Here is a 12,450-nt window from a genome sequence, read left to right as displayed (position 1 = left end):
GAGATGTATGAGAGGAGGATGGAGAATGTCTGACCGTTATTGATGGGAGATAGAAGAGAAGAGGATAGAGAATGTTTGAAGAGAGGTGTATGAGAGGAAGATGGAGAATGTCTGATCTGACAGGAGATAAGAGAACAACTGGGTATTGTAAAGGAAAGTAAGAAAGATAAACATGGTTATCTAGTAGTCAAAAGGTGTTTGCATGCTTGTAGTGATATATAGTTATGTAACTGCATGAATGGTTTCTGCCCTGAGCCTGGTGGTACGTACAGCTGGAATTTGTGTCCAGGCTCAGAGATATAGATATGAGCTTCTCTGTACAATAAGGTGTCTCTGGTTGAACCACAGCTGGAGTCCGTGCCTTCATAGCCACAAAATTATGCTTATGGACTTGTAGAATTGTTCCCGCATTGCAAGTTAGGAGCACCGTTATTGTTTGCAAACATCTGTCCCTGCTTGCCAGCACTATTAACGGCTGAGACAATTTCTCTCTCATGAAGATGTCACTTAAGTATCATGTCATATATCTGAAGAGATTAAGAGAATGTAATGGGGACTGAAAACAATATTTGCTTCTATGTTTGAGGATAACATGATGCTATGGTGTAATAGCCAATAGAAATAACAGGGGTTTTAGTCTTCTTGAGGCACAAAATGCTTAGTAGGAAAAAGAAGTAGGTGATAAGGGATATTAGCACCCTCCACAAACAGTATTCTACTAGTCCTTTTCATCCAGAATGTTATCCCTGGGACACAGTCCTGACATTTGGAAAAAGGTTTGTCTCCAAAGCCACTCCAAGACAAGAAGGCACCTTCAAAATAGATGTTAGAAGCAGCTGGAGACAGGTATCCATGACAGGCATTTGATAAACATTTTCCTGATCTAAAACACAGGTGAAAGATGATTAGTTCTTTTGCTATATTCCTTTCCATTAATCTCTTCCCTAAAGCTCTCCCTCCCAAGCTTTCATTTGCTTAACCTTTGTATATAAACATCAGATGCTTGGTACAAGTGGTCTAATTAAAGAGCTTCTATACTAATTTTTTTTCCTAGCAGTATTTCTAATTAGTAGAAAGGTACATTTATTTCATTGGAGATAACACAAATTTCCTGGGTGAAAAAATATTATTTTGAAAATAATTGCCTAACTTTCACTGACCCAAATTTTGACAGGATTTATAGAGGAATACTTATTTTAAAAAATGTTTCCTATTTATTTTGGGTTTGTCAAGAAGTGTGAAAGTATCCTCCTTCCTTTACTTTTGCCCCAAATTTGTTTTTTATGCCACCTACCCATGAGAAACCTGCTGCTTGAAGCAACTCTTCTCAGTCCATTTCCTTGAATAAAGCTTGATATACTACTCCACAGCAGCTTGGAGAAAAGCAGTGTGATAGCATGCTACAGATTTGGATGTTTCGAGACACTCAGAACAGGCCTCATGATCTCCATGTGAAATTCATTAAAACAACTTGTCAGAGCCATTAAAAGATTATCTACTATGATACAAGTAAATGCTGATATAGAAAAAATATTTTCAGGCATATATTGATTTTCAAGGCATATTTGGATGCAATGGCTACTCCATTTTAGCCATTCCTTAATGACTATTGTAAGTTTTGACAGATACATAAATGTATGTTTTTAAGTCCTCATTGTCACAGTTTAACTCATATTTTCTGTAAAGTTATTGCCGATACACTGTTATGCATATTTCAATGTTATGTGCTTAATATAAGTTGACAGCATTTTATTTTTTTTTTTCAGAAAGGTTGTTAGTCATAATTACTTTTACAAAGACAGCCAAATATACATGGTTAGGATACAATGGCCTTTTTAAAAAGTGGCATGTTATCCGACCAAAGATATTTTATGTTCCAGCTTGACCTGTCTTTCCCCCCCCACCCCCCATCTGAAGATACTGAAAATAGCTGTGGCCAAGTTTTCATGACTACAGCAAACATAAGCCAGTAAAATTTCTTACATTATGCCTATTTTCTATTGTTAACTCAAATTCTTCTGAGGAAGTTCTGTTTGCTACACAGATGCTTAGGATCATTAAAATAGAAAGGCAAGTGCTTATTTTATGTTCAAAGCTATTTATATCAGAGCATCCATACTTTTTTATTCTACTTTAATGAAGTGTTCTTTGTACCAGGGAGACTAAGATATCTGTTTATTATCTTGTAAAATATCATAATTTGACTGATACAAATTTTATTTTCTTAAAATAAATAACAAATTAAAATTTTAAGATAACATGCCTAAGTACAGATTTAGCTTTCATACTGGTTGTGTTAAAGGCTAAAAATGATTTTGTGTAATTCATTTATGCCTTCTTTTGTTCAGATGGATGCCCATTCCCTGTTGAAAAAAGCCACTTAGTTCCTTATGTATTCAGTGTTAAGGTCTTGTCATCTTGACTTTGGCAAACAATAACAGTTACAAATTAAACTATCCAACTTAAATTTAAGTGTACTGTAAAAATATTGCACTTCATTTCTTTTCCATTAAATTATTAAACAAATGATCAGAAACTGACAGTTCTGAATTAAATATTTAAATTAAATATTTAATCTAAACTCAAATATTTAGTTTAAATTCTACTGTGTAAAATTGAAGGTACTGGCAAAATCACCTTCTGGTTTATCTTTGTGGGCCACCTCAGATTTCCAAGCTCTGCTGACATGATGTTTTTCTTGTGTCTAGTTATTTCATGTATAAAGCCTAAATTAAAAATTTATACTGTTCATGAATTCACAGAATTAGAATTCTAATTTAGTTTGAAGACTATTTTATTTGGATATTGAGAATTATCATTAACATTATAATTATTAATATTATTAAATGTATATTTACATTTGCTAATTAATAAAATTCCTGAAACTAAACCCACTTCTACCTTTTAGCATCACAGAGTAAGTTATTTTGCATTTTACCTTCTTAAAAATTCTCTTAGACTAATTTTAAAAATAATATTGTCTGAATAGCAAGAGCTCTTTATTGCATAGTGTTTTCTGTATCAAATATTGTCAAACAACACAATGCAGAACAAGAAATGATGCTGTATAATGGGAAATGTATCCTCAAAATGGCATACTAGTCTGTGTCAAAAGACATTTCATTTTTAGGACCTCTTGCAGACAATACTTTTACAAAAATGTTCTTTGAAAATACTGTTCACCTAAAAAGTATTTTACAAATGAGTTGGTATAGAGATCTGCTCCCTTAAAGCATTTAATTGTGTACTTGCCATTAAGAATGTGAATAATCACATTTCAGGGAGGCTACTTGTAATTAGTTTGTGAATTGGAGTATGAATCTGAGAGACTTAATTCACCACTACCTTGAATAAGGAGTAGCCATTTGCAGTATTTTTGCAAAATGCAAAACTGTGTGTCGTATCATATTGTCCAGCTGTAAAGCACTGAGCAGTCAGGCACTTTAACAGCATTTTCTCTATTTATAATTAGTGTTACACTGCAAATCTTTAAAAGTAGTTTATCAAAAGGAAGTACATAGAATGTACCCAGAAAAAAAAAAAAAGTGGCAAAATATAATCTAAAGTGACTCAACATTTCCCATGGTATTATTTTCCACTGCACTGGTCTAAAATATACTGACAGTCGGTGTTCTGAAAGGGGGAAAAGCTCCATAAATAATAGGTAGGTCAAAGAAGTTCTGTCTAATTGGCCTTCTACAGGCTGAAGCAAAAGACACAATTTATTAGAATTTCAAGTGTGGAAGCATAACTGTTAAAACAGTATTAAATAATTTAAGTGAAATAAATAATTTAAAAATCTAAAGTATTCCATGAACTATATGTTATAAAAAATAAACCAAAGAAAGAAAAGATGCCATAATATGTCTCTAAGATATATTCTAGGAAGATGGGGATGAGAATCTGATTTATATATGATTTTGCCAGATGAATTAAGGTATGCAGCACAGTGATATCTGCCTTTGAATAAGTAAAATAAACCAAGTAGTTGTCTCTTAGTACAAAGCGAGATGTAGACCATTACATTTTCATATTCATATTTACACACTACAACTCTCACATATGCATCATAAAAAGACTTAAAAAATCACATGCCCTTCTTTATGTTCAACATACCTGAAGCTCATAGAAAAATTATTTTTAAGCAATTTGAGTTTTAATTAGTCTACAAATTGGTATATTAAATGACTAAGGGGCATGATACTGTTGGGATTCTCAACAGGGGAAAAAAAGAGAAAAAAACTATAGATAGGGGGAACTGCAGTGGACACATCACAGATTAAGTACCATGAATTATTACACACTTACCTACTGGAACCAGGAAATTCTCTCCAACTGCAAACACAATGAAATGTCCATGGGGGGCCCAGACCTAATCCATAAAAATATACCTACACTTCCTAATCACTCAGTTTGGGTTTCCCTAGCAGTATCAGATTCCTTCAGCTTTAATACAGTATCTGTTCAAAACAGAAAAAAGGGGTTAAATTTCATGGAACATACGTCTAGGTTGCTGAGTGAAGGAAAGCCTGTGTAAACACAGGTGGGAAAACAGATGGAGAAAGGAAAAGATAGCACAGAGATAAGTCTTATCCTATGCCCTTTTAGATGGAGAGGAATTTTGCCAGAGACTATAGCACGAGTAGAATGAGACCACAGTGCACATGAAACTGCATATTCCTGAGGATATTCCCAGAAACCCTCATTTTAGTAAGTTTAGTAATATTGGTTGGGTAGTGCTGGATTTATTCCTTTCTTTTTCTCTTTGTAGGCACGTCAACCTCACTCTCTAACGCACCAGTTAAGCACAAACACAGTTCAGCACGTGCTTTGCTGGATCAGGACTAGATGCCCTCTGACTCCACAGGGCTGGCAGCTGGAGGGGAACAGGAGATCATGGAACCACTCCCACTCATTAACATGCTCTGCAGTAGCTTTGGGACAGCTTTAACTTTTATGTTTGTAGGGGTAACTATCTGAGGCAAGTTATAAAATGGCAAAAAGCTGCTTTTCTCCTTCATTCGCCAAGCAGGAGCTTGCAATCCGTCCTGAAGCGCATGTGAATGCCAGCAGACTGGGGCTGGGATTAGGGGTATGTGAGGAACTGGAGCATCACAAGGCATCAGGGAGGAAAAAGCCTTTCCAGAATGGAAGGAGAAATTGCAGAGCTTATTGTGATGAGGATAAAAAGGAGCCCTTAGAACCAGACCTGCAGCCAACTGAGTAAGAAGGAGGAACTTGTTGGAAAAGAAGTCTTTTACTAAATCAAACTTCTCTTTAATTTATTACAGTCCTGCATGTTTGTGTTGTAATTAATCATGAGACGTATTGAATCAACATATATAATATTATTATGGAGTGATTCTGATGACATTTACCCCAGCAAAAATCAGAATTCTCTCATAGCAGTGGTGTTATACCAGTTTACCTGAATATATATTGGTATAATATAAATTGGATTAGTATTAGACTCATTAGACATGTTATTTCTGCTCTCTAAAGCCTCAGTAAATGATGAACTATGCCTCTCTATAAGCAAAATACATGCTTGTGCTTCAGCTGTAAAGCCTTCAAAATCTTTGCATTTTACCAATTTTATGTGTCTAGTAAAGAATTAATACACAATCTGTTCAGTAACTCCTCCTATCACAAGAAGCCTTTGAGTAATTTCTAATACAATCACCTGGTACTCCAGATTTTGTACAATTGAAACGTGGCAATTTCCTCCCTACCATTTACTACTGGCAGTATAGCAACATATTAAAGAAAAGAAAGTGAAATATTCACTGAGACAGACAATAGAGCTGCAGAGCTTTCATTCTCCACTGCTGTGTACTTAACAAAGACTTTACATTTTCAGTATCGTAAACTGCAGATACTCAAAATCATGAACAAGATGACAAAAAATAAATAACTTAGCCTCCTTAACATCCTCAAAATACAATTGCTTACATTTTTCACCTGCCTCCTGATTCTTATTCTCCATCCCAAGAAGGCTGAATTGAAGTGTGTTCATCTCAAGCTTGCAGTTCACCTTAGCGGCAAACACACATGTAGTCAGGTTTTCCTTGGTGCTGTTCAAAAGGGATAGGTTTAAGTACCTTCTCACTCCTTTCCATCTTCTGAAGGCTTCTTCAGATGTTCTTTTGCCCCTTGCATTTACTTCCCTTTCCCATCAATCCCATGCCTGTGACATTCCCTTACACTTGCAGTTCCTCTGTCTTGTATTTCTTTGCACCACTCACAACCTGACTCCTACCCACACAGTCCTCTTTCTGTCAGCCTCCATCATGCTCCCCATATTCTTCTGCTCTCCCCTATGGTTTTGTCCTACGTGTTAACCTAGCCCTGACCATCCATTCTCTCCTGACTGTCTTCATTCACATTTTAGTCTCCCTACAGAAGCAGCTAGGGGGAGAAGGTTGTAATTTCCATCAAAAGCAACTTTGTTTCCTCTTATATGAAAACTGTGCAGTCTCAGTGGGAAAAGTCTCTCTTTTATTTGTAAACAGAAAAGACACATTTACTGCTTTGCTGAAAGTAGCAGCAATCCCATTCCTAATAATAGGGAACTGGGAGACATTTTAGAAAACAGAGGGAACAAGTGAAGGAAGACATAAAAAATTCCATAGGTGTTTAGGAAAAATGAGTATTTCTGTATTTCCTCAAAACCAGCAAGATACTGCTCTGGAGAATCCAATTAAAGCATGTATAGAGTATTAAAATCCTGAAATTCTCCACTAGTATCTGTGGCTTACATCATTTCACTGATGTAGAAATGACCATATAACTGCACAATATAGTGAAAATTAGCTTCATGTATTCTTCATTGCCCACTTCCTGTCCCTTTTATAAAACATCACAGAAGCACATCATGTGAGGACAGGTATTCTAAGGTTAGGCAACAAAAGGTTAACTGCTTTCTTTAAATACCAGTAATAAGCAAAGGAAAAGGGATTGTCCTGAATCTTTATGAAACCATGCTTCCCTAGTCCACATCTGTTCAAGACATAATTTATGGCACTATCATTAAAACATTTCCTCTGTGGTCATTACTGAAAGGTTTGAAAGAATTTAACCTCAAATCACACTTTTTTTCTGAACATATTTATCATCTGATAATTAGGGGATGGTGGGTTTTGGCATATTGACTGCAGATCTGAGGGAATGTTGACTAGACAGCATTTTTCACGCACTCCCTTACACATTTTATGTATTCCAAGTTGAAGGGGGTGTGTGGGCTAGGGTAGGGGGTACATGGCCTAGCGAAAAGGATAGTACCAGAAATTATTTTCAAACTCCTACTAGCATTTGGAATAAATACGTAGGATGATAACATTCTTCAATCAGCAGTCTGAAAAAAAAACTTATTGGGATGAAAATTAGCATTCTACACACTGCTGGGCTAAGTAATGCTCCTGCACAGTAAATTCAAGATTAGGTTTATGAGCATACATGAAGGTTAAGGGATAGGATGCTCTTCCCACAGCAGTACCAATGAACAAGCCACAAGACATCTGTGGTTACTGTTCTGTACTCATTCCTTCCCTTCAGAAAGGAGAAACCAGTGAGCACAGATGAGGAAAGAGGGAAACCGTAATCAAGCCCAGACCTATGGAGAGCTCTCTAAATTCACCACTATGCACCTCCTTCAAAAATCAACACAGAACATGAAGCAGAGGTGACGTGTGAGTCTGACTAATCTATTCTATTAATGGCTATCCATCCAGGCACATTCTTTTCGAAAAGTATTTGCAAGCAATTGCAAGGTTTATGTAGTTTAATGTGAGACTTACAACACCCAGATCCACAGGTAAGCCTGTTTTTTAATTAAGAACAAAATCAGATAAGAGAATTTAAATGCCCAACAGCATCTCAGTCTTCAAACCTTCAGATATTTCCTCTTTTTATTACTACAACTTTTGGTTTTCCAAGCTCTCACTCTCCCAACAGTCTTCATTCAAGACTCTCCCAACTGCTGGTGACTCTGGTTTTGTTCTTCTTAAATCTTGGGTTTCACATTAACCTCCAGTACCCCAACAGCTCCACAGTGTCCTAAGTTTTCTACTAATAAAATGTTGTCAATAACCAAATATTTTACATATTTTAAGTTTGATAAACATTTTCCAACTCTAAGGCAGGATGTTTGTGAAACCCTCCATGAATTCTGGAGGTGAGCCTGCCTTTCCAGGGACTCCTCCCAAATCTCACCAGAGCCAGAGACCCTGGGAAACTCATCTCAGGGACATACCTGACATCCAACAGTTAGGCTCTCTGAGCTGGGACTCGGAACTTCCAACTCATAAAACATTAAACAATTAAAAAAGGATCTGATTAGGTGTGGCACACCCCTCCCACTTGTGTGTCCTTCCCCTGCTTGTGAAAGCATGGTGTTGATACTGATTTACTGTGTCAGACCTGGGAGCTACACACTTGAAGTTATAAATTACAGCTTCTGAAATAGTATCTCCATCTCAGATTTTCCATGTTTCCATTAGGAAAAACAGAGGGGGTTTTAACCATTGGTTTTAGGATTTGAACACAGCTTTATTATTCCAGCTTGTTAGTTTATCACTGTGCAACATTTCTTGTGTCTGCTTTGGTCAGGAAGCTTTACTCAGATCCTGATACACATTTCAGGGAAAAAGTGTCTCTCCAGACAGATGAGAATATTAAATATTTTTTTTTCTCCTTTGACAAACCAAACCTTTCAATTCACAGTTACCTGATGTGCAGCTTGTTTACTCTCTTCTCAGCTGCGCTAAAATAAGTCTTTCTTCTCCAGGGTCTGAAACCCACTTCTGGGAATTCACAATGTTAAATTGTATTTTGTTAAAACAGATCTCAATCACACCACTTTGTATCTTAGGGCACTTCGTTTCTCAGGTTCCCTCTCCCTGTGCACTTGTCCTTTCTCCCCTCTCCCTCTCCCTCTCCCTCTCTCCTCCCCTCCCCGCCCCTCTCCTCTCCTCTCCTCTCCTCTCCTCTCCTCTCCTCTCCTCTCCTCTCCTCTCCTCTCCTCTCCTCTCCTCTCCTCTCCTCTCCTCTCCTCTCCTCTCCTCTCCTCTCCTCTCCTCTCCTCTCCTCTCCTCTCCTCTCCTCTCCTCTCCTCTCCTCTCCTCTCCTCTCCTCTCCTCTCCTCTCCTCTCCTCTCCTCTCCTCTCCTCTCCTCTCCTCTCCTCTCCTCTCCTCTCCTCTCCTCTCCTCTCCCCTCCCCTCCCCTCCCCTCCCCTCCCCTCCCCTCCCCTCCCCTCCCCTCCCCTCCCCTCCCCTCCCCTCCTCTCCTCTCCTCTCCCAGGCCACATCCCCAGCAGCTGTCAGGCCTTGGATGCATTTGTCCCCACTTTTGCACACCTTGTCTCATCCCAGCTGCAGTTTGGATGAGCAAAACTGCTTTGGTATGCAGTGTAATAAGTTCTTGTGGTGTCTGGTTATTGCAAATAGCTTATTTTTTCTCTGCATTCCCACTAAGAAGGGTAGTGGAGACACAGGATGAGCTAAGTAGTCATTTGCACCGCAACAGGCTGACAGTTATGTAAAATACTTTCATGCACAATCTCCTCTGATCCTCTGCTGGTTCAGAGGAGTATTATGGTCAGATTCTGCACGCAGACTCTTGCAAACTCATTTTCATAAACTGGGGCATTGCTAAGCATAGAGAAGACCAAGACCAAGGTTGCTCTGTTTCTTCAGCCTCAGCATTTATCTTTTCTTTCTTCTTAATCTCCTGTCTTCAGCATCTATGGTTTTAAGCCCATGGGATAAGCACAAGACCTCTTTACTGAAGTGTTTCTACAAATACTGGTACAAATCACCTTGCAGAGGCTACTGCAGAGCGACAAGGTCTGCTGACCAGATTAGTAGGAGTTACTTTGGTGTAGTATTCCACAATGGGATTAGTTAAATTACTCTATAGCCCAGACCAAACAGTGAGACCAATTCACTTTTCTGAGTTTCCCACTTCTGTATACCAGCTAAACGGCACTGATTAGGCTTTCAATTGAACGTTTTCTGAAAGGCTTTTGACCCAGTTCTGGGATGATTCATGGGATTCAACAGAATATGAATACAATGACCAACTAACTGTAACTGTCATGGACAGCAGTGGTACACACAAATGTTCAGTCAGCTTCTGGAAACCAGCCTTGCTACTACTCACAGAAGCAGACACTGATTCTATTGCACAGAGACAATTTACAGTCACAAGGAACAACGTTTTCATACCGATCAATTATTATATGCAAAACAAAGAGACGGCTTTCACCCGAACATAAATATGCAGATGCCTGCATCTAAATGGAAACCTATATTTCATTAGGATTACTGGATGAATTTAAGTTGGATCAAAATTAATGTCTGGTTTTTATTAATGTACATCTCTTAGAGAGGTATCTAGTCAGATAGGGAGTCAGTTTCTCATAGTATATACTGGAAGGATAAACATGTTTTCTGCTAAAATTCAGTGAAAAAGCACTAACAAGAGATTGAAATATTCATGAATACCAAAATATCCTATATAAATAATGGTCTTTCATCCATTGCCTAATTTTGTAATTCTTACAGTGATTTTTACCTTTTGAGAACTACTTTACATTTATAGCTCAAAAATTGTATCCCTTTTCAAAGAACATGAATCCTGTTTATTTCACCTTTAAAGAAGTATAAAATGACTATGTAAATTGTTATATTTTTATTTAAACATCCTCTGTTAAATAGCAGTGCCTTTAATTCAAAATAACTTCAAAATCCAGGAAGGTCATTCTGCATCTTTAATAGCTATCATCAGAATAGTAAGCAGACGCTGAATGTCTCACTCAGAAAGATTTTATGCATTCTTCACTGCAGTTGGAACTGTCTAGACTTTCAGTAGACTTAATCTGATGCCTCTATGTGTCTGATACCTGAACATACTTTGTTCTAGTGCATTCACTCCATGTTATCATTCATTTTTCCTACTCACCTCCAAAGTAAGAGCCATCTGTCAGCTTCAGCTCCTTGTTGGATTTGGTGATGACACCAGCAACACCATGCTGAATGAAATACATCTTTTTACCCACAGCCCCTTCTCGGATAATATAATCTCCAGGCTGGAACACCTCAAATCGCAATTTGCTTAGCATGGCAGTCACAAAATTTGGGTCTGCATTAGCAAAAAGAGGCATTGTAGCAACCAGCTTCCGACAGTTGAAGTTGACAATCTCCTAAATGGGAAGGAAACATAATGGTAAGAATGGTCAGCAAATATACAATATGACAGGCATTGGAAAAAAGACTTTCTACTTTCTTCACAAAGATCTTTATGCTCATATTGGACTTTTTTTGTGTTTCTGTCTGTGATTAATCTTTTAATTACATTTTCCTCTGTTTCTAGTGAAGTGATTGAAACAACAGTGCCATCTGATTTGTATTTCTGACATGAAAGGATGTCCTATTCTGGCAATTTTTCACACATTATTTGTTATTTCCCTAGGATTTTAAGGGGGAAAATATGACAGAAAGAAAAAAAATTAAATAGGAATTACACTTCCTGACAACAAGATTAGCTGTTGCAGCAACTGTATTAAGTGATAAAGTAAACAAGCACTGTGTTACACCAGTAACAACTTTTTGACCAGAGCAACTCCAGTGGTAATATAAATGCACATCACAGTTAGCTGCAGGGCTAGCTGAAACCAACAAGAAAATTTCCTTCCCAGAATTTAATTCATTTTATAAAAACAGAGGCATAAATTCCTGCCCTTCAAATAAATGCATATATAGTAGACCCTTATATACAGAAATCACTGCTATTTTCCTAAGACTGCTACAGACTTAAGGGTGTGTCCCACCAAGAATATTTCTATTTACAAAGCCAATCATTAGCACATCTACATGAAAGTATTAGTACCAAAAAACTATAAATGTCCTACTTGCTTTAAATAAAAAAAAAAAGAAGGAATTCTGAAAGAGTTTCAAGCTCAATCTTGCAAACCTTACCTTGTTTTAGGAAAATTAACATGGTCAGTTGTCATACAGTTTTAACAGTGTATTAAAGAGCTGAGACTAAATAGTATTACACATGGAGAGGGGCTCAGGCAGATAGTAAATATCTATTGAGTTACCAACCTGAACATGACACGAAGAGCATATATAATCATCTGTATATAAATGCACAAAGAGCAAATAAAAAGAAAAATACAATCAGCAGTCACCTAACTGCTTTGTAAAACTAAATATAATTTGTCAGTGGAGTATCCCTAGCATTTCTTACACTAATCCAAGGCTTTGTGATCGATGTAAAGGAGACATCCCACCTACCAGTGCTCTCACCCCCTTGACTGAGGCCCATTCAAGGGTCTTCCCGCTGGAAGATGCTTTTTCAACCTCCCATGCATCTGCTGTCTCATACATCTCATATATCCCATGCATCCAGATCTCTGAGTAGCAAGCTCAGATATACTTGTCCACAGT

At 37.6% G+C, this 12,450-nt stretch overlaps 1 protein-coding gene across 1 annotated transcript in view; it reads right to left on the bottom strand.

The window, feature by feature from the left end:
- HCN1 (hyperpolarization activated cyclic nucleotide gated potassium channel 1) overlaps positions 1–12,450 on the bottom strand; it is a 195,194-nt gene that overhangs the window by 9,403 nt on the left and 173,341 nt on the right. The window contains exon 6 of the mRNA XM_055791664.1: positions 10,961–11,201. Within this exon, the coding sequence (XP_055647639.1) occupies positions 10,961–11,201 (241 nt within the window). The remainder of the gene's footprint in view (positions 1–10,960; positions 11,202–12,450) is intronic.

Source organism: Falco peregrinus, chromosome Z (assembly GCF_023634155.1).
Source record: "Falco peregrinus isolate bFalPer1 chromosome Z, bFalPer1.pri, whole genome shotgun sequence".
NCBI classification, from domain to species: Eukaryota; Metazoa; Chordata; class Aves; order Falconiformes; family Falconidae; genus Falco; species Falco peregrinus.
The sequence above is the reverse complement of the archived record's forward strand: the minus strand, read 5'-3'. Positions and strand labels throughout refer to the sequence as shown.